Genomic DNA, 23,318 nt, shown 5'->3' on the forward strand with positions numbered 1-23,318 from the left:
CCACAGTAAATCTAATTTAACATCTGTCACCATGCCTAGTTAACAGCAGTTTTTCCCTTGGGTTGAGAACTTTTAGGATCTCCTCTCTTAACAGCTTTAAAAGTGTTGTTAACCATAGTCATGGTGCTGCTCGTTACATCCCCGTGACTTATTTGTTTTCTCACTGGAAGTTTGTGCCCTCACTCACTTCACTTGCCCCTCACCCCCAGCTCTGGGAACCATCGGTCTGTTCTCTGTTTCTGTAAGCTTGATTTGGGCTCTCTCTCTCTCTCTTTTTTTTGGTTAAAGTTTTAATTTTTTGTTTTGGCCACGCAGCATGGCTTATGGGCTGTTTAGTTCCCCATCCAGGGATTGAACCATGGCCCCCAGCAGTGCGGGTACTGAGTCCTAACCACTGCACCACCAGGGAATTCCTCCTGCTCCGAAGGTCTTTAGATTTAAATCATTTGCAGTGAACTTTGATGTTTTTAGTTATTGAATTAATGTAGAATTAGTGATGGGGTAAAGAGTTCGCAGGGTGAAAAATAGCAACACTATTAATAATCGTAGAAAAAGAGGAGGAGGAGGAGGAGGAAGAGAAACCACTTTTCTTGCATGTTTAATATTTTGCCAGGTATAGTTTTAAGCTCTTATATTGATTCAGTTATTTGAAAGGTAAGGATGGCGGTTTACTGAGCTGAAAGATGGGCGGAAACCCAAGTTGTGAGAACAGAGGTACCTGGGAGGCTAGATGGAGATGTCATAGTGAACCAAGGGGATAAAGGCTGAACCAGGAGACAAGAGAGAAATTGGAAGGAGGGAGTTGAAATTTGAAAACGTTACGGACGTTGGGAATTGGGGTATGGAATCCAGAGTGAAAACAGAGTAGCTGATCTGAACTTTGAGGTGTCTGCTATCAGGTAGGAATAATTTGGCAGGTGAGAAAAGAAATGCCAGAGACGAAGTGGAATTACATCCAGTGATAAAGAACCTCCAGCAGACCAAGCGCAAAGATGCAGAGGTAGGAAATGCAAATGAGAGAATGTGGGCGAAAGGAATGGCGCTGATGGAAAGCAGATGCAGAACATGGGCTCTGCTAGGAGGGGAGCTGGGACGCATCCTGAACAGCCGACCCCGCGTGGGTGGAGCTGGGGAGGGGCTGCCGTGAGTGTTCCCAAGCCAGGATGGAGTTGCGCTGTGGTTGGCTGGTGGGTAGGAGCACAGGGGGATGACGAGACAAGAAGGAGACATACACCTTGGGGTGGGTTTGATTTTTCTGCTTGACTCCTTGCCCTTTGTAAGGGAAAGAAACTGGCTTTTCTATGTGTGTGAAGTAAGTGAGCAATGATTAGCAGCAGGTAGCTCTGACTCTTATTTTCTTAAACTGAAAGCGTCAAAATTGCCTTTGCAGTATGACCTGCATTAGCCCCAGGAAGCTCTATAACTGGTGTCCCCTGTGCCTTGCTCCTCTGTTTGCTTTGTTTAATGTGCAGGGAGTTTTTAGTGGATGAGCCTGCAAGCCCCCCGGGGCAAGCCTGTGACGTTCAGTGCTGACACTGCGTTTCGTGCCACTATTTAAGCCATTTCACTCTGTGTAAAGGTCCATTCATTACTGCGTACTTTCCAAAGACTCAATGAGGTGTTCTCTTGAGATTTCATATTCTTCCAACGGTCAGTGCTTAAGTGTCTAGTTTGGGATAGATCCAAAAATCGGTAAGTGGAAGGTATTCTGTCTCTGTCTTTTAGCACTGTGCTTCTCCTGCCTTTAAAAAGTGAAGTGTTATTGGAAACATCGCTATGTGGTATAATAGTATACTATGTAGTATGTAATATAATTCTTTTAAAATTCCCTTGGTGTTTTTGTTGTTAAACTTTTTAAATATTGGCTTTGTGACTGGTAACAGCAACTTAAATGACCACCATTATCAGACAGATTTATCAGTGTTAAGAAGACCTTAACACTTCTTCCATAGAGAATACAGTTTACATCCCACTATTGAATCAAGTCCTTCTCAGGAAAATCGCAACAAATGCAGGATGCTCCTATTACATGGTTTGCGCCTTAAGGACCGTGATCTATCCCTGAAGTCATGCTGATACTTTTGACAGATTGGGAAAGGCAGAGAAAAGGGAATGTGGAGAGAGGGAAACTTAGGGTGTTTCTGAGACATTGCCACTGGCTGTTTTCAGCATAGGATGACACAGCTATTGCTTTAACAGTAGTTTTTCTGATAAGACATTTCATTTTTGACAGCAGAAAAGTAACAAAACCGTAAATCGCATTGGCCCCCATTGGGGAAGAATATCTCTAAGTTCTCAGGTGGTTTCTGGCAGCAGGTTCTTATTTTCTCTTGCCAGGATTTTTGGTGTTGAAAATTATTGGCAAACAGTATTTTAGTGGTAACTGTTACTTTTATCAGTTCTATGGCTTTTTTGGGGGGGAAAAAAATCAGCTCTAACTGCTTGAGTCCATGTTCTTCCATGTCAGCTATCAGTTTGGAACCAGAAAGACCTCCTTCCTTCAGGCACAATGTTTCCTGCCTCCTGGCGTCAAGCACTGCTTCGTGTCCTCAGGTTATATACCTGTCCTTCACTACCTCCTGGAGTTTGCTCAAACTCATGTCCACTGAGTCAGCGATGCCATCCACCCATCTCATCCTCTGTTGCCCTCCTCTCCCGCCCTCAATCTTTCCCAGCATCAGGGTCTTTTCCAATGTGTGGGTTCTTCACATCAGATGGCCCAACTATTGGAGCTTCAGCATCAGTCCTTCTAATGAATAGTTAGGGTTGATTTCCTTTAGGATTGACTGATTTGATATCCTTGCTGTCCAAGGGACTCTCAAGAGTCTTCTCCAATACCACAATTTGAAAGCGTCAGTTCTTTGACCCTCAGCCTTCTTTATGGTCCAGCTCTCACATCCATACATGACTACTGGAAAAACCATAGCTTTGACTATACAGATCTTTGTTGGCAAAGTGATGTCCCTGCTTTTTAATATGCTGTCAAAGTTTGTCATATATTTTCTTTCAAGGAGCAAGCATCTTTTAATTTCAAGGGATAAGAATAGGCATAAGCAAATTTATATGCTGTTTTCATTTGTCACTTTTCTTTTTCATACACCTGTTGATTTCCCAACCCTTATTACACCTAGTGAATCCACTTTTCTGTTTTTTTCAGGTCCTTGCCGCTTGCCTCCACAGGTCTGTGCTTACTGACTAAAGTTTGCGTTTCTTGACTTGAGTTCATCTGGTCCTCTCATGCACAGCCTGCTGATTCTCCCCTCTGCAGGTCTTTGCAGACCTCTGTCTCCCCTTCCTGTGCTAGTCCCTGACCTCATTCCATGTCAAGTTCAAATTCCACTACTCAAAGCTCACCTCATCTACTCCACCAGATCTGTGTCTTGTTCTGCATCCATTGGTGATCAGCAGAGTGAGGTTCAGAGTATGGACATGCTTAAACCGAGGTCCATCTGTGTATGGACTTTAACTTGAACTCAGGCAAACTCCAGGAGATAGTGAGGGACAGGGAGGCCTGGCCTACTGCAGTCCATGGGGTCTCAAAGAGTCAGACACGACTTAGCAACTGGACAATATCAACAAATGTATGGACTATACAGGGTTAGGTCTTGCTGAGTCTCCTTTATCTGAATTGTGAAAAAGGCACTCGTGATAATATTGGTCTCCTTGGGTGGTTGTGATTAAACGTAATAATACATGTAAAGTGTCTGGCCCTCAGTGATCAGTGCGCCAAGCTCCCAGGGAGCATTTCCAGCCACACCGCATGCTCACAGAGTTGAGATGTGCAGTCCTTGAAGGAAAGAATCTGGCTCTGCAGAGAATGCCTAGCACAGGTTAACTATTCAACGAGCATGTGTTGAAAATGGAGAGCATGGTCGTGAATAGCTGCTGCTGCTGCTGCTAAGTCGCTTCAGTCGTGTTGGTCGTGAATAGCAGAGATTGACTATCATGATGACGGTTATTATTTCTGCAAATCTTTGCCATCATACTATAAGCAAAAATGTGTGTGGTAGGACAGGAGGAGCACAGTACACTCCCCAGTGTGTATTTCATCTGAACGTGCCTAAGGGTGACTGCAGATTCTTGATTACCTTCTAAAGACAGTGACAGGAAGTTCCAGGATTTTTCATTGCTTGCGCTTTATATGTACATATAATACACACACACACATACATATAAAAAATATATATATAAAGTTTATTTATTTAGTTTTGACTGTGTTGGGCTTTCTTGGCTGGGCTTTTCTTAAGTTGCTAGGAACGTGGGCTGCTCTCTAGCTGTTGTGGGCAGGCTTCTCATTGGAGTGGCTTCTCTTGTTGCAGGGCACAGGCCCTTGGGCACGCAGGCTTCAGTAGTCGCAGTGTGTGGGTTCTGTAGCTGCAGCTCTCCAGCGCTAGACCACAGGCTCAGGAGCTGTGACATGACCAAGGTGCACCTGGGCCTGTGGGGTCATCCTGGATCAGGGGCTGACCCCGTGTCTCCTGCATTGGCAGGCAGATTCTTTACCACTGAGCCACCAGGGAAGCCCCGCTTTGTATCCTTTAGGGTGTTTTTTTTTTTCTGTCCCTCGCTTTGTCATCTACTTAGAGGTATATTATATGTGTGTGTTCCTATATTCATCATAGTTGCATACAAGTAGAATTCAAATGGATACTTGTGACATTTATCATTAGTGTTTTAAGAAATGTATTTTAGGAATTTGGGTCAGAGAAGGGTTCTTCATTTCTCAGTGCTTCCATTTTCTTAGTTTCCAATTGGGAGCAGAAAAGAGACAAATATAAATGATGGATAATTGGTGACAGTCTTCTCCAAATTCATTTCACTTGAAATGTCTGGCACCATCACCACTAGGTTCATCCTCACCATTAACATGAAAACTCTTGTTCAGATCAGTTTTCCCAAGAACTTGTCATGGTGTTATCTCCTAATTCATGTGCTTACAAACATTTTTTGCTGTGAAAAGGAAAAGTGCCAGAATAAGCAGAATTGCATTCAGTACGCAAATGAAAGTTTTATAGAAATAGGGTTGTATTGGAGATGAAATTAATTGTGACACTTCAGGAGGAGTTTTACGGGAAAAGATTAACATGTTAGGTCCTCAGGGCTGTCTTCCCTGATGCATATAATATTAGGCAAAATGAAATCTCCATGTGCCCAAGCTTGGTGGAGGAATGTTTATTGAGTGCATAGAAATTTAAGCAAGGCATATCTCTAAGAGTTTATGACAGCCCATTTTCTTTTCTCAGTGTGAGGATGAATTGGTCCATTATCATCTAAATTGGAAGTCATGATGATGGTTCTTCTTTGATTCTCTTGTTGTTTACTTGTTAAGAAACTTGTACAGGAAAATGTGTTATTCTGAATTAAGTTGCTATTATAGAATAGCCTATAATGTATTTTTTCATGTGTTTATGTGCACGTGAAAAGGAAAGATTTTATATAGGGGGAGATCAGATGTAACTTATTTGATTTTTCAACAGAGGGTAAGGTATACAATCTGTTACTACCCAGAAGTTCTGTTTTCAAGTTTGATTGCCTTTTGAATGATTTCTGCAGTGATAATACAAAAAAGTTATTTGTGTATATTCACTTTTTTTCTTCTTTTGCTCCAAGGAAACCAACATGTCTGACAAAAGTGACTTAAAAGCTGAGCTAGAGCGCAAAAAACAGCGCTTAGCACAGATAAGAGAAGAGAAGAAACGGAAGGAAGAGGAAAGAAAAAAGAAAGAGGTAAGTCCTGGGTGCTGTGCTGTCATCAGGGAAAAGGAAAACCACTCAATTCCGAGGGGCTGGTCAAATGGATAAAGAGGACCCTGTGAAAGAATGCATTTACAATACCTGCATAAAATGAGTGATATTTACATACTTAGAACAGTAAGCTCATTGCCGTCTATTGTGCACTGCTCAGGCACCACATAAATGGTCAGTAGCATTTGGTCCAGAGATCCCCAAACCCCAGGTTTACCCCAGACTTGAACAGAACCCTGAAAGTGATCCGCGATAGCTCTACTGTTAGAAGTTGCTTCTCCTTTCCGGGTCTCAGTTCCCTGTGCTTAACAGGGAAATAGTGTCCAGTAGTATCCAGTCATGAGGATTAAACAAATTGATCTTATAAAGCACTTGGCAACATCTGGGATATATTGTTGTTCAGTCGTGTCCGACTCTTTGCGACCCCAGGGACTGCAGCATGCCAGGCCTCCCTGTCCCTCAACATCTCCTGAAGTTTGCCCAAGTTCATGTCCACTGCATCGGTGATGCCATCCAGCCGTCTCAGCCTCTGACGTCTTCTTAGTAACTCTGTCCCAGTAACCTGGGATGTAGTTACTACTTAATGAAAGTAGTGTCGAGCAAAGCCTTTAAAAAAAAAAACAAAAACTACCCAACCTGAACATTTTAGGAGGAAAATAGAAAATGATGCCAGTGGATTACCATTATTTCCCCAGTGTGTGTATTTTTCGGGGTAAATAAGTATGCTGGAGTTGGTAAAGGGAAAGCTGCATTTTTCTCCTTTGATGAGGGAGTAGATAGTCTAGGAGATACTGCTGTATGATACGTTACATCCAGAAGAGATTTCAGTGACCTTCCATTCAGGCCCCTCCTTATGCCAGCAAAGCAACAGAAACCCAGAGGTGAAGTGCAGCTTTTCTGCCTGTCAGACCTGGAATACAGAACTCTTTTCTTTTTTTAAAATTAAACCTTTAGACCATTTAATAAGCATACTATAATAGAAAAGCCATCCTTTCTTTTTCCTAATTTCTTTCACTACTATTTCTAAAGAAATTGTGATGTATGTTCTTTTCCTTTTGTAAAATATTTTAAAAACTCCTTTATTGAAGTATAGTTGATTTATAATGTTTGCCAATCTCTGCTGTACAGCAAAGTGGCTCAGGTATACACAAACATACATTCTTTTTCATACTCTTTTTCATTGTTATTTATCACAGGATTTGCAATATAGTCCCCTGTGCTAATCATTAGGACCTTGTGGTTTATCCATTCTAAACATAATCGTTTGCATCTACCAATCCCAAACTCCCAGTCCATTCCTCTCCCCGCCGCTTGGCAGCTAAAAGTCGGATTTCTGTGTCTGTGAATTTGTTTCTGTTTTGTAGACAGGTTCATTTGTGCAATATTTTAGATTCTACATGTAAGTGGTATCATACGACATTTGTCTTTCTCCTTCTGACTGACTTCACTGAGGGTGATCGTCTAGAGGCCCACACGTGTTGCTGCAAATGGCGTTATTTCACTCTTTTTAATGAGGGAGTCGTAGTCCATTGTATATATGGGTCACGTCTTCTTTCTTCATTCGTCTGTTGGTGGATGTTTACGCTCTTCCCATGTCTTGGCTATTTGAGTAGCGCCGCTCTGAACATAGGGGTGCATGCATCTTTTTGAATTATACTTTTGCCCAGATATTTTCCCAGGAGTGGGATTGCTGGGTCATGTGCTGAATTCTATTCGTAGTTTTCTGAGGAACCTCCATGTTGTTTTCCATGGTGGCTACACCTGCTCACATTTCCACCGGCAGTGTAGGACTGGAATCTGGGACTCTTAGTTCCCAGTTGAATGCCTTTCTGCTATATCATGTGACTTTCCTATTATCTCAATCCAACAAATAGTTTATTTTTAATTCTCTGATTTGTTGTGGCAGTGTAGAAATAGTCCACATCTTGTACACAAACCAGATGCCACATATATTTTTGGTAGTTTCTAAGAAGGAAGCTTTGTATAGTGTGGTATTGCTATGTGTACAGAAATCAGACCTGCATCCCAACTTTTATTTTAAGGGAAAAAATAATGTATTTTGAAGACTTAGAAGCTAAGTGCTGTTTCACACTATCAGTCTGGGAGACCACGGCAAAAAAATCTCTAACAATTATTTTCCAGCAAAGTAAAACATAATTGTGTCACCCTCTGACCTCCTGGCATCTTGCTTCTCTTGGTACCATTATGCTTTGATTGATGCCATAGTTTATTTGTCCTTGACAGTGAGCATAATGTTTTGCCTTTGGAGATCTCTGCTGTTATATATGCAGTCTTGAGTGAGGCAGAGGTGAGAATTGACAAGGAATGGCTATTCATTTCCATGTGAAGCCAAAAAAAGCATTAAGTTATTATGTTCCCTTTCCTTCAAATGTCAACACTTATTGTAGTTTTAAAGCACCTGTTATCCTTTACTAATAATCGGTTTCCTTTTAAACTGACATCCTAATATCCCACTTGAATTCCATAGAATTACCACAAAATGCCAAGTGATATGGGGAATCTGGCTCCAAATTATTCTGTCTGCTTCATCCTTGTCATTTCACACATTTGGGGGGAGGAAATTACAGGCAAACAAGACTGATGGAAACAGGCCACCCTTTCTGTTCCTATACCACATAACTGCCTGGTGGGGATTTAGCTTTTATTCAACAGACAGAGCCTTGGTGGGTTGGGGACAGCACATTGTTGGGGGTGGGGGTGATGGTGTGCAGAGCACCTGGACTTGGGGCCTTCCTGGGCCTCCACCTCCTTTTGGAATTAAAGTTTTACACAGTCTTAGTCTCCTTGTTGCTAAACTGACAGGCTGGTTGAAACCTGACTGTGCTCCATGGCTGCCTATGTTAGTCACTCGGTCGTGGCCAACTCTTGGCGACCCCACGGATTGTAGCCTGCCAGCCTCCTCTGTCCATTGGATTTTTCGGGCAAGAATTCTGGAGTGGGTTGCCATTTCCTCCTCCAGGGGATCTTCTCGACCCAGGAATTGAGCCTGCATCTTCTGTGTCTCCTGCATTGGCAAGTGGATTCTTTACCTGCTGAGCCATCAGGGAGGTCCTATGGCAATGGAGTCCCAGTCTCCCCTCCCCAGAGTTTCTGGTTTGAAGTATCTAAATAGGGTCAGATTTGGGGATCATTGAACTGTATCATCCTGAAGGTCTATCCTGGCTTTCAGCGCTGACCCTTCAAGTCCATCTCCCCTGCAAAAGATCTTTCCTTGGGTCAGATTGTGATGACTTGGTTTGTTCTGAGAGTCCAGTGTTGTATTAACAAGACGTAGGCAGTAGAACTCTGGGCTGACACAGAGGCTTTCAAGCTTCACATGGCTGGGAAACCTGGTTCTGCCCTTTGCAGGATGGCCTTGAATGGGTCTGGCACCCCTCTGCACTTGGATTCCCCTCTGTAAAATGGAGAGGAGAGTGGGTCCTTCCTTGGAGTTCTGTGAGGATCCAAGGAGGTGGTGCAGGACTGTGAAGACACAGAGGATCTGCTTGGTAAGAAGCGGCTGAAACTCTGCTCCTGAAATGGCCCTCACGCGGGGACTCCATTTTTCAAAAATGCCCCATTGTCAGCAGAGTCTTCTAACCTGAGGCCCCTAATTTCCTGGGATGACAGCATTCTGTAGTTGAAAGAAACCTGGAAGTAATCTCTTCTGATCTTTCTTTTTCACATGCTCTTGGGCCCTAGGGGCTGAGCCTCCGAAGTGATCTGACTTTATCTCCAGTCTCAGGAAGGACCCCCTATTCCAGCCAGTTGTCCAGATCAGAAACGTGGGGCCATGCTTTCAGCACGCCTCCTCCAGCTTCCACTGATCAGGGGTCCCAGACAGGCACATTGGCTCTCCCTGTTCCGTTTCATTTCCTTTCTCCCTAAATCCACATTCCAGCCAGCAAGGCTCGGCTTCTTACATTTCCCCCCATGGGCCAGGCTCTCTCTTGACAGGAGTTCATGAATATTCTCTCCTCTTGGCTTCCGCCGCTCTGTTAACCACATGCCTTCCAGTTCTCAGCCTGGACGTCTCTTCCTCTCGAAAGCCTTCTCTAACCCTTCTTTAACCTTTCTGTAACCCATGACCGAGTTAGTCCTATGCCCTATCCCTGACCTTACCAAATTATTTAGCACCATTTACCTATTTTTTCCTCCTCACTGAGCACAAGCTTTGGGGGACAGGGTTGTATTTTTCATCGTGGAGTCAATGTCCAGCACAGATCTTGCCACATAGTAGGTCTTCAATAGAAGGGCGCTTCCCTGGTGGCTCAGACAGTAAAAGAATCTGCCTGCAATACAGGAGATCCGGGTTCGATTCCTGGGGAAGATCCCCTGGAGAAGGGAATGGCCACCCCTCCCAGTATTCTTGCCTGGAGAATTCCATGGAGAGAGGAGCCTGGCGGGCTACGGTCCATGGAGTTGCAAAGAGTTGGACACAACTGAGTGACTACCATTTTCACTTTTCAAAGAACTAAGGAGTGAGAGAATGAATAAATAGCTGACCTAGGTAGGGCGGGTCTGAGATGCTGGTCACAGACATTCTTTCCAAGCACCTGCATTTTTTTTTCTGTGAATTTCCTTGGAAGCTTCAGATCCTGAGTCTGTGAGATGCTCCAGTTAAGGGTCGTTATCATTGACTCCTGAGTTTAAGATTTTCTAGTTTTTGTCTTGTTTGTAGAGAGACATAGCCTTAAGCTTATGTTGGAGAAGGAAATGGCAATCCACTCCAATATTCTTGCCCGGAGAGTTCTGTGGACAGAGGAGCCTGGCGGGCTACAGTCCACGGGGTTGTGAAGAGTCGGACACGACTGAAGTGACTTAGCATGCATTAAGCTTATGTTTGTTTTCTTTCAGCTTTACTTAGGCTTATATTTGGAATAAAACATGTTTAGAATAAAAAGGAAACAAAGTGCTCTTTAATTGCTAATCTGAGGGTCAGTGTATTTGCCATGACTGAAAACTGGTATGAATTGGGACTACCCAGGTTGATTGTCTCCGCAGACCCAGGAAACTGTGTTCATGTATAATATTACCACTCTCTATGCCTTTGGATGTCAACTGCTTTCTTGGTTGTGCTATTATGGATGCAATCTGATTTTTAAATAATTATAGTGGCCACCATTTAAGATGCAGAGCCAATTTCATGAAAAACTGACTTTAAAGCAATGAGGTGTGCTTAATGAGGCCACCCTGACGTTTTGTCCTGTTCTTGGCCTTCTGCTGACTTGCTGCAAGTTCAGAGGAGATGGTTGGATGGCATCACTGACTCAAGGCACGTAACTTGGGCAAACTCCAGGAGATAGTGAGGGACAGGAAAGCCTGGCATGCTGCAGTCCATGGGGTTGCAAAGAGTCGGACAAGACTTAGCGACTGACCAACGAACAACAGCAGGATGGACAGGGGTTTTCTGACCTGTCGTGTGTTAACAGCTCTGCAGCTGTCTTTGGGAAAATGACAAATCATTCAGCTGACAAATTTTCTTTTTTTGGGTCCCCTCTCTGGGTCTCAACTCACAAACAGAAATACCATTTGCTGGGAGAGACATGGAGCATATTTTAAATTACTAGTATGCAAAAACTCCTTATTGAGTCATTAAAATGTGTGAGGACTCTGTAGTATTTACATGGGAAATGTCAAAGTTTCATGATTAGGGCACTTGGTATAACTGTCTTGGATGAAGAAGCACATTGTTTACTTTAAGGTGTTAATTGATAGCAGTTAGGAACTGGCCTTATTTCCAATAAGGCCCAGTTAGCTAACCTTGCAATTTTCCTGGTCAACGTTGAGTGTCAGCGGCTTTCCTAAGCTTCTGTTGCATCTAGATGGACGATTTATCCTTACTAATACGTGTCATCTGCCATTGCATTGTCTGTTTCGTTAAGAAGTGAAAAAGGCTGAAGGCAGAGAATGCGTTGTGGAGGCGCCTTGTGTTGTGGGGGAGACACTTGGAGGTGGAGTTCTGCGTGCTGCCTTTGCACACTGTCTGGCAACGCATGTTGACACGAGGTCTACTCTCTGGTGTGTTTCTTGTTCTTATTTAGTCGCTAAGTCGTGTCCAACTCTTTTGCAACCCGAGCGACTATAGCCCGCCAGGTTCCTCTGTCCATAGGCTTTCCCAGGCAGGAATACTGGGCATAGGCTTTCCCAGGCAGGAATACTGGTGTGGGTTGCCATTCCTTCTCCAGGGGATCTTCCCAACCCAGGGATCAAACCCATGTTTCCTGCTGGGCAGTCAGATTCTTTACCACTGAGCCTCCAGGGAAGCCCACTCTAATATGTTTCTTGCATGCTTAATGATGAAAGTTAGAATGAAAGTAAAAAACAACTTCTGTGCCTTTCTGCCTAGGGCATACATGACAGAAAGTTATAGATAATATGCCTTCAGTTGATTCAAAAGGAAAAGATTGGATGGCTCTTCTGTTTCACTCTATATGAGCTTCATTAGAACTCATGTTCATTATCACTGGCACCCTGTTGTCCTTAAATAAGTTTTTGTTGAAGGGATGAAGAAAGGTTCGATTTTTTTTGTTGCTATTGCTAGAATATAGAAATGGCTTTGTTATGAGCGCTGGGTCACTGGGAGTTTAGGTGATGCCTTCTCATGGTAGTGTGGTAAAGGAGCTTTCTGAATGGGGTGTAGCTGGTGGAAACTCTCCTGAATGGTGTATAATTCTTAGATTTGATATCTATAACATAACAGTTACCAAAGGCAATCGTTTCATTCATTCAGCATTTTTGAACTGAGCGTCAACCATGTGGCAAGCCTGGATCTAGATGTGAGGATATAGTTGTGAACAAAATAAACACATATCTGTTCTCAGTGAAGTTGACAGTCCAGTCAGTTACAGCTTACCTCTTCACTGTAAAACCATGCTATGCCATTTTGGCTTCCTGAGACGAATTTTGTTTATCTTGGTTTTTTTTTTTTTTTAAATTTATATTTCAGTAGTGACCGTGGTAATTCCCTTTTCTTTTATTGCCCCACTTTCCCTTCAATCCTTCTTTTAAATTTATGATAGGTGAACATTGACATAGATCATCACTCTGCAAGGTCCTTTTTAAAGAATCTTAGTTCTGTCTTTGCCTCTGGGCTCCACAGGTGGTGCTAGTGGTAAAGAACTAGCCTGCCATTGCAGGAGACATAAGAGATGTGGGTTTGATCCCTGAGTTGGGGAGATCCCCTGGAGGAGGGCATGGCAACCCTCTCCAGTATTCTTGCCAGGAGAATCCCATGGACAGAAGAGCCTGGTGGGCTATAAAGACCATAGCGTCGCAAAGACTTAGACACAGCTGAAGTGACTTAGCATGCACACATCTTTGGCTCTGTTGTCTGCATAAACTTTGGAACTTGCTAGTTTAAAGGTTAAAATTGGGAAAGAAAGTGAGCTTTCATATCTTCCAAGATTAAACTGCCATTTCAGAAATCTCATGGATTACATGAGAGAACCTGAATCTTCTACATCCTCATTAGCCCTTATTGATCCCCATCATGGCAGTTTTCCCTCTGATGACAGAGAGCCAACTCATTGGAAAAGACCCTGATGCTGGGAAAGATTGAGGGCAGGAGGAGAGGGGGTAACAGAGGATGAGATGGATGGCATCACCAACTCAATGGACAAATTCCGGAAAATATGAAGGACAGGGAAGCCTGGTGTGCTGCAGTTCACGGGTTTGCAAAGAGTCAGACATGACTGAGTGACTGAACAACAAAGACATCAAACACCTGAGTGTATTTTAAACCCGAGGTGCTTAAAACAGAAGCACTGAGCCCCGCACTGTGTGCAAAGATGCATTTTGCTTACAGTTGGTGTGTAGGTTACCATCTGGGTGCAAGTCAAAGTTGCATGAGCTCTTTCTGTTGTAGATGCCATGACGGAAATTATGCTTTACTGTTTTGAAATGTGCTTTGTACTCCTGAAAGAGGTAATGTGTCTGTGAGGGAGCCCAACTTGCCCCCAGAGAGGAAGGTGTGTCTGATAAGTGGATAATCAGCTTTTGACAAACTCTGAGACAGTCTCACTCCTGGAAACTCACAAAGCCTTGTTGTGAAGTAGCTGCACATCAAATGGGATGTTATCGTGTTTCAGATGTGGGGCAAATGCCTTGTCTTAAGTAGTAATTGTGTTCTGAAAAAGAAAAGAAACCTGAGTATTTAATTCCCCCCCAGAATTCCTCCACCAGCCTTCTTTAACCTGTATTTTGGCTTGTTGCTATTTTGACTTGTTGCTTTTCCTTTAACTTTCCCACCAAGCATTCTGTTTTCCTCATTTCAAAAAGACAAACTGGGCATCAGAAGCTCATACAAGGTGTGTCTTCCCCAAGAAAGCACTTGGGGAAAGAGTGTATCTCTCCTGAATGACTTTTTGTTTTATATTTTTCCATGTGCATAATTTTCTCCTTTGAGTTAATATGTATAACAGAAAAGCCCATGAAAATCAGAATTATGTAACAATACTTAAGTATTGTTCACATGCCTTAATAAGAATTTTAGCCTGGTTTATTGAAACCATGGTAAACTTAGAGTACTGATACAATCATGTATTTTACAGTTACAGATTTTCATAACTAATCTTACAGCCAGACACTAATAATTCCTTGTTTGCATAATCCCAAATGTGAGGCATGAATATTACAAGTGCATACTCATCAAGAACTGATAATATGTCTTCCCAGAAGGGACACGGGTATCCAAATAACTAGACAGATTTGTTTTTTTTTTGTTTGTTTGTTTAAATCCACATCCAAGTTAGAAATATTTTGTCTTGATGGTTTCTTCTGAGACCAAGTGAGAAAAACTCTCCTAACATGTGATAGAGGCAGGAAAATGTCTTCAACCAGAAGAGAAAGTACTGGGTACTTATAGTAGTTATTAAATGGAGCAGTTACAATGTTTCAATGTTTTTTCACCCTTTATACACATGTTTATATCTATTTAGGGCTTTTGCCTGGTCTCTGCTGCCATGCATTTACCACTTTCAGTTTCATCCAGAGGCATACATTTAGCTCGGTTATTCACCTTCTCACTGGCATCTACTTTTTGTAGGCTGACATGCAGCAGAAGAAAGAACCAGTTCCAGATGACTCTGACCTGGATCGCAAACGCCGAGAGACGGAGGCCCTGCTGCAAAGCATCGGGATTTCGCCAGAGCCCCCTCTAGGTACTTTAGAGTGCCTTGTGTTTTAATATAGCCTCAGATTTGACTTGTGTAGGATAGACCATGTCCAGAGTTTACTATTCTGTTCCATCTCCTGTTTTTATGTTTTAAGAAATGCTTTGGCTTATGGTTCAGGTGTATTTATTTTTGGAATTGAGGGGGCTGGAAGGAGATAGGAGGACAGATTGTAGAATGGTTAGCAATTGGCTGCTTACTGGCTGATGCTGCAGTCGACCTACTCCACTGCATTACTGTTAGAGTCTCTTATCCTTGTTAAATGAGTTACCACTGGTAAATACCAGAAATCGCAAGACGGAGGAAAAAAAACTTCATTGCTGAATCCCAGCCTCTCTCTGCCAACCTAAATACTGTGAATCTGGTTATGAATTTCATAACCACCCCAGGCCCAGAGTTATTCTATGATGAAAATAGAATGCTCGGTGGGAAACTTAAAGGAAAACTTGAAATGGTGGCAGATTAGCAGCTAATTAACATGTTTAAATTTCTTTGACTCTGTTGTATATCTTGGTTTCATTGCTAATCAGCATCTCTACTGCAGCACCCTTCCTCCAACTCATTCATACCTAGTTACTTATCCATGATCTCATTTTATTCAGGGTTTGGATGTTGAACTATTTCTTTTATTTTTGTTGAAGGTGACTTGTACATAATATGTTTATTCTGTCACTATATATCACTCATGTGATAAGTTGCTTTATTTTTCTTTATCCATTTGCTTTCCATACATTTCAGAGTAATCCTAGGGTGTCTGTAAAACTACGTTATATCCAATATAGTAAAAAAAAAAAGCTTCAGAAATAATACATATAAACAAAGATAGTATCAGATCCCCTTTTATAAATTGTTCATCTTTTAATTCCATCATTGGCTTTTATATTAACATAAAATTTCATTGATTTCCATAATTACTTAAATTAACAATAAAAATTATCCCATGAACAATAAAATGGCAAGTGTGTATATCACTACAAGCAAGTAAAAGGGCAAAATATAATAATCATATAAATTATTAAGTGTTTCTGGATATAATTCAGTACATACACACAAAACTAAAACACCATGAAAAAACATTTTATACTCAACCTCAGTGTGTATTAATAGTAAGTAAAATCATATGTCTAACAATGATATAATAAACCCCAAAAAGACATTGATTATTTTGTTAGTTTCTTTGTGGTATGGGAGATGTAACCCACGGGATATTTGAGTGATGGGTCTTCTGTGAGGAGCTGACAAACCTTTTTATTCCTTAGTTGACAAGTAATACATGTTAGACCCTTGTCAATTATATTTTTGCCTCAAAATAGGCTTTGAAGTTCTGCTGCAGTGTGAACACTGGTTAAACACAACCGTAGAAGATTTGTTCTCCCCTAACCTGCATAAAGCCAGCAATTAAACCGTAAGAGCAAAACAGTTTAAACATCCCTAAACCATGACCAAATTCTGAACTATCCCGTCATCCCTGCCAAAGGGCTCTGGCAAAAGTGGACCCCGTTTTCAACTTTTATCCATCTCTCCGACTTACCCTCTGACTTATTGCAGAGAGTAATCAGTGAATTAATTGTAGAACCACGTGAAATTCCTAGTTTCTTGACAGATCTGCCATTGTGTTATAGGATTTGGGCAACATAGTTAAACCCTTTACCTTATTAAATAAATAAAAGGAAATTGCACATGATTGAAACCAAATGGGAATCTACACTATGGACTGAAGTTTCTTGCTGCCCATATGGCGTCTCTGGCATGAGCGATACTGAGATCCCGTTCTCATCTGGCCTGGAGCCACCTTGGCTATTTGGTGCAGCTCCTATCTGAAGGACATTTGGCTTGTATCTGAAAGACAGAGGGGAAAAAAATCCACTTGCATTTCCTCTGATTTATTTTCTTTTATTACCCTGTTTTTGAGAGTTCCAGCCTGCACTGACCTTGCTCTGTGAACCTGTTTCTCCTGTCTTCAGAATGGCGGTTTGCTTACGTGTACACGGCAGTGCTTTCTAGAGCTGCCAGATGCAAAGCACACAATTCCCAAACACAGTAAACAGTGCAAGGGGATGAAACTATTAATTAAGTGTAAAAATAAAGCGGCCTGGCATCGTGCTTTGTTTTGAAAGAGATTTTTAAATTACCGGGTTCAACATTTGCCCTTTTCTCTATCTGTCGTTCAGTTCTCATAGCAAATGCAGTGTATACCCCACAGACAATAGGCTTGCCTCCAAGTGCAGACATGCAGCAGGCTTGTCTGACTCCCCGTGACCCTCTAAAAGTCCTCAGAATCACTTATTTCATAATCATTTAAAGTTTTATAGACACCTCGTTTTATTTTGAATAGGTCACATCTATACTAACAAAATGAAGTGGAGGATTAGAATTATCTGGATAGTTCATGCTAGAGAGGGATTTGCCTTGAATTATCCAGGTAACTGTTTTGATTCTCCATTTTACTTTGTTAAGGTGGACATGGCCTTAGAATCTCTAAGTTAATTCTGTCTAAATTCATTTCAAATTTTAATTTCCGAAGTATGAAAAATTCACTGGACTCTTTTCCTTTTCTTTTCTTTCCTTTTTTTTTTTTTCCTTATCCCATCTCAATCTTTCCTGGCCATACAATCACTTTAATTTGAGCCCGTTTGTTTTGATTTATCTGACACTGCTCTTCCCCAGTGCAGCCGCTGCATTTTTTAACATGGGATACCTGTTATTTTCATTATTTAGTCCCAACCCCTATGTCTCCCTCCTCGAAATCAGTGAGCACTCCCAGTGAAGCTGGAAGCCAAGACTCAGGCGACCTGGGACCGTTAACAAGGTAAGAATTGTCCCTTCATCAAGGCTGTGGTGGGATGTCAGTATTAACTCCCTTCCTCTCCCCTCCCAAAAAAGCAAGAAACCAAAAGTCTGGAAAACCACACCATTCCGTTGCACATTGTTAACTGTGCGTTCCTCTTTACATATCAGTCATTTTTTTGTGTTTACATTTATGGTGGCTTGCTATTTTTGGTGACATAGGATTGACTTTGAACCCTTGAAGTGATAAGTGTCACCCTTCCGTGAATAGGCTAATTTAACACCACGTGTCTTATTTGACAAACACAAGCGTATCCATTGGCTTCAGTTTAAAAGAAAGTAGGGAAGGACCAAAGACAAATTGAATATATATCTAGCTTCTCACTATTCTACCTTGGTTTTGGTTTCCATGAGAATCTTTGTGAGTGTAACACTGAGATATTCTAACCCTAAATTTACTTTTTCAAAAATCTTGTTTATTTGCTTAGTAGAGTTGACAAATTTGAGAGCTCGGCCCCCAAAGTGCTTTTATTATCATTATTAATTATTATAATCATCAGGATTAACTGCTTCATTTTTGTCAGTTGCCAAACTTTTATTACACTAGGTATATTCCAAGATTATGTAACTAACTTCTCAAGGCTGATATACACATTCTCTAATTTGACCACTGAGGGAACAACCAAAATGTAGCAATGTGATGAGAGAAAGGAGGAGGCTTATTAATGTGTATGGGGTCATGGAAACTTTCTCAGTCCAGATGTCTTCAGCAGTATTCCCACATGTGGGTGCCCATAGGCAGGCGATAGAGATGAGTGGGGAGTGGGGCCTTTGGCAGCTTGTTAGCTAGCACTCCCTTTATAAAGCTCAGATGGTCTCTTCATAGCTCTTGGGCTGGTTGAGCTCAAATGGGAACATGGACCCAATTTTTCCACACCTTTCAATTTTTCATGAGAAGCTAAGAATGCGAATATTTATGCAACAGTCTCATGGACATTAAATGTTAATGACTTTGTTAAAAGGAGTTTTGGGCTAGATTTGGCTCATGAGTTGGTAATGTGTGACCTCTCTCTGACTTTTGAAATAATCATAAAACATTTTAATAAAGTTTTAATAAAAGAAGCAATCATCCACAGCCCCAGCATTCTAACAGATCAGCCTTTGTCTTGTCAGGGTACCTTTCAATCCTTATCTACCTGTTTGTATGTCTTGCTACTGTATTGCTCCTGGAGGAAGTGAAGTGAAAGTCGCTCAGTCATGTCCGACTCTTTGCAACCCTATGGATTTACATAGTCTACGGAATTCTCCAGGCCAGAATACTGGAGTGGCTAGCCTTTCCCTTCTCCAGGGGATCTTCCCAACCCAGGGATTGATTGAACCCAGGTCTCCCACATTGCAGGTAGATTCTTGACCAGCTGAGCCACAAGGGAGTTCCTGCAGGAGAGGTATACGATTTTGCATTGTTCTCTGTTCACTTAACACCTTATCATGAGCATTATCCTCTGATGGTCTGTTGTTTTCAGAAAAGCCTCGGCAATTTTGGTAGAGAAAAACAGAAATGAGAATAGGGTTAGCCTGTGTTGTAGGATTTTTAGCTTTCTGAAGTCAATACATAAGACTAAAATGATTTCACCAATACCTGTCTGTTCATGTGTTTCAGACTTGAGGGTTTTATTTTCATAGGGTCTATTGAAACAGATTGGACACTGCTTTTAATTTGAGAAAAGTGAACATAGAGGCTTTTGTGGGCACCAGGCTGGTTTGCGTTAGCAAATCGCCTTTGTGATTTGGAGTAGCACACGTCTTCCCTCATTTTTCGCTTTGAACACTTCAAAAGGTCTTTGAGGGTGGGGGAGGAAAAATAATAATAACACAGCATGTAAGATCTAACATTTATACAAGAGCTGGCACAATATAATCACATTCCTCAGGGGGGTCCATTGACCTGTCATTAAGTTAATATATTTGCCTGTTTCTGCACAGCGATGGTATTGTGTCAGTGATGTGTAGTGTCGAGGCGTTCCATTGGCAGTGTTAAATACTATTACCAACTTCATAGTTGATTAGCCCTTTTGAAAACTTCTAGAGAAAGTTGACTGATGCTGTTAGCGCTCTGGGGACAGCAGCAGTTATTCTGTTGGAGGGAACGTCATTCCTTTCCCCTTCTTACATGATTTTTTTAACTTAACGACTTTGGAAGAGGTGCTATCTACTCCCACCTCACACAAACTCCGACTAGCTTCAGTTCTTTATAGAAACATTCTGGCAAGAGCAGGCAACTGGAAGTCAATGAGTATATCCCTTGCTAAGTGCAGGTTTCATAGGGATGCAAAGAAACTGGCTTTGAGGAAATGATTTTTCAGAAGAACTGAGCACAGAGTTGGCTTGAGAAGGCATTAGGAATAGCTTGGTAAACTGTGCCCTTGGTTTGAACTTAGGCACATTCCATGCAAATTTATGTTTTTGTATCCATAAAGTATATATGCGAGTAAAATTTCAGAAGAATGTTATATTTCAGTTTTTAAAATTCTACTTGGAATGTCTTTTTCTGTAGAAGAAACATCTTTGAAAGCAGTTACTGTTAACTCTAACACTTCATAAAACACAAGACTGAGAAAAGCACTTGGTAATTCCTAAGAATATAACGCTATAGCCATAAATTTGCATACTTGTGTAGAATTTGGACTTTTTGAAAAGTGGAAAATCTTGCAGAAGATAACTTAGGAATCAAAGCAACACATCTGGTCCTGCCTAAAGGTGCACATAAATTCTTTCATTTGCCAGACCTTCAAACCAAAACTACAGTTTGCTTTGCAGAGCCAGAATTAGCAAACATTTCTCATATAACCCCTGTAAGTGGTTAATTTGGAAATTGGCATACTTAATATGCCCTATTATAAAGAAAAGTTTAAATGGTGCTTTAAACATATGAAGTATAACAAAAATTTCTTTTATTGATTTTTAGGAGCAGTTAAGTAAATTTTCTAAACTGAGTGAATAGAGTGTAGATATATTTAACATTTTTTCAATTATACTAGTGTGATTTAATTTTTAAACTTATAGTATCATAATTTGTGTTCCAATTTCTGCTTCTGTAGTTACAGCCTGCTTCTCATTACAATTTACATTTGTGGTACTTTTCTCTTTCTCATAATTAGTTTTGGTAGAGTCAATTAATCATTGCTTGTTTAAACATACTAAACAAAGAACAAGCTCTTGGGTTTCAAAAAATTAACCTATTAATAAAAAATTTGAAAGACTAGTTTTACATATAAATGTAGATGAAAAAAATCCTAAATATGTTATTTGTAGCTGGAATCCAATACAATATTAAAAGGATACAATGTTATGCTTAATTGTGTTGGATTCAAAAATTCAAGGATATTTTAGTATAGAAAAATGTTACCTTTATTCAGCATATAAAAAGGTCAAAGAGGGAAAAGTAAATATTGCAGTGTATACGGAAATGGTACTTGCGAAATGTAAACATCTAGTCTCATATTTTAAAACTTAGTAAACTAGGAATATAAATGTTTTTCTCAATATGATAAAGAATATTAATTTCAAAGCAAGAGCTTACATCTTTGATACATGAGAGTGAAGCATTAGCATTTTGTAGCTCTTAAAGAATGATTTATGTTTGGTTGAATACATGTTTCTCTTCCTCAGGAAGTGATAGGTTCCTTGTGAGAATGGAGTAAGTCATATTTGTGGTTGTGTCCATATAATAGGTGTTAAGCATTTATTGAAAGAATCAAGTATCACCCTACTTTTTACAGGGCATGGAGGCACAGAGAGAAGAAGAAATTTTCTCAGGTTCACACAGGGCATAGCTGCAATGCTAGTTTTGAACCTGGGCAGGTCGATACAAGTTTCCTCAGCCCTACATCATCTCTAACAGCAGTTGCTATGTGATACACAATCTACTCCATAAAGTAATCATGATTAAACAAATTAGTATCTGTAAAGCACCAGGAAAGGAGTCTGACATGAATTAAGAATATGTGAGTTTTATCTATTAGGTTGATGGAGAAGTAATTGTGGTTTCAGACAATGAATTTTAAATCATTAGAACTAGGCTCAAACACATTTTTATTAATCAAAATAGGAACCATTACAATCAATACCTTTTTGCCAATGAGAAATGTTTGTTTATTCCTGTAGCATAAAAACCCATGCTTCAGGATTCATGGAACTCTTGGAAAGCATTTTCTGCCTCCTGCTTGTTGTAGAAGCATTTTCTTTTCCTTTTTGTTTCAGATTTTATTTTATTTTACTTTACAGTACTGTATTGGTTTTGCCATACAACAACATGAATCCACCATGGGTGTACACGTGTTCCCAATCCTGAACCCCACCCCCCAACTCCCCATACCATCCCTCTGGGTCATCCCAGTGCACCAGCCCCAAGCATCCTGTATCCTGCATCGAACCTAGACTGGCGATTCGTTTCTTATATATTATACATGTTTCAATGCCATTCTCCCAAATCATCCCACCCTCTCCCTCTCCCTCAGAGTCCAAAAGACTGTTCTATACATCTGTGTCTCTTTTCCTATCTCTCATACAGGGTTATCGTTACCATCTTTCTAAATTCCATATATATGTGTTAGTATACTGTATTGGTGTTTTTCTTTCTGGCTTATTTCACTCTGTATAATCGGCTCAAGTTTCATCCACCTCATCAGAACTGATTCAAATGAATTCTTTTTAACGGCTGAGTAATACTCCATTGTGTATATGTACTACAGCTTTCTTATCCATTCGTCTGCTGATGGACATCTAGGTTGCTTCCGTGTCCTGGCTATTATAAACAGTGCTGCGATGAACACTGGGGTACACGTGTCTCTTTCAGTTCTGGTTTCCTTGGTGTGTGTGCCCAGCAGTGGGATTGCCATGGAAGCATTTTGCCTGCAAACGGTGTTTGAGATGCTTGAAGCAGTGGTTGTGGGTTGGCGAGAGGTCAGGTGAATGTGATGGACGAGGCAAAGCTTCGTAGCCCCATTCATTCAACTTCTGAAACTGGTTGTGCCATGTGTGGTCAGGCATTGTCACAGAGAAAAATTGGGCCCTTTTTATTGACCAGTACCAGCTGCAGGCATTGCAGTTTTCGGTGCATCTCATTGATTTGCTGAGCATACTTCTCAGATATAACGGTTTCGCTGGGATTCAGAAAGCTGTAGTGGTGGGCAGCAGACCACCAAACCATGACCGTGACCTTGTTTTGGTCCAAGTTTGGTTTTCAGAAGTGCTTTGGAGCTTCTTCTTGGTCCAACCACTGAGTGGGACATCTGCGATTATAAAATCTGCTTTTCATCACACGTCACAGTCTGATTAAGAAATGCTTCATTGTTGTATAGAATAAGAGAACACAGCACTTTAAAACGACGGTTTTTTGGTTCTCGGTCAGCTCATGAGGCACCCACTTATCCAGCTTTTCACCTTTCCCATTTGCTTCAAATGCCTAATGACCGTATAATGGTCGGTGTGGAGTTCTTTGGCCGCTTCTCATGTGGCTCAAGAGGATCACCTTTGGTGATGGCTCTCAGTCGGTCACTGTCAGCTCCCAGTGGCCATCCACTACGCTCTTCATCTTCAAGGCTGTCTTCTGCT

At 41.2% G+C, this 23,318-nt stretch overlaps 1 protein-coding gene across 11 annotated transcripts in view; it reads left to right on the forward strand.

Moving 5' to 3' along the window:
* DYNC1I1 (dynein cytoplasmic 1 intermediate chain 1) overlaps positions 1 to 23,318 on the forward strand; it is a 581,233-nt gene that overhangs the window by 246,649 nt on the left and 311,266 nt on the right. For all 11 annotated transcript variants that reach the window (XM_069587460.1, XM_069587454.1, XM_069587461.1 and 8 more), the window contains 3 exons: positions 5,611 to 5,727; positions 14,792 to 14,906; positions 17,637 to 17,727. In XM_069587460.1, the coding sequence (XP_069443561.1) occupies positions 5,620 to 5,727; positions 14,792 to 14,906; positions 17,637 to 17,727 (314 nt within the window). In that variant the 5' untranslated portion in view covers positions 5,611 to 5,619. The remainder of the gene's footprint in view (positions 1 to 5,610; positions 5,728 to 14,791; positions 14,907 to 17,636; positions 17,728 to 23,318) is intronic.

The sequence above is a fragment of the Ovis canadensis genome, chromosome 4 (assembly GCF_042477335.2).
Source record: "Ovis canadensis isolate MfBH-ARS-UI-01 breed Bighorn chromosome 4, ARS-UI_OviCan_v2, whole genome shotgun sequence".
Lineage (NCBI taxonomy): Eukaryota > Metazoa > Chordata > Mammalia > Artiodactyla > Bovidae > Ovis > Ovis canadensis.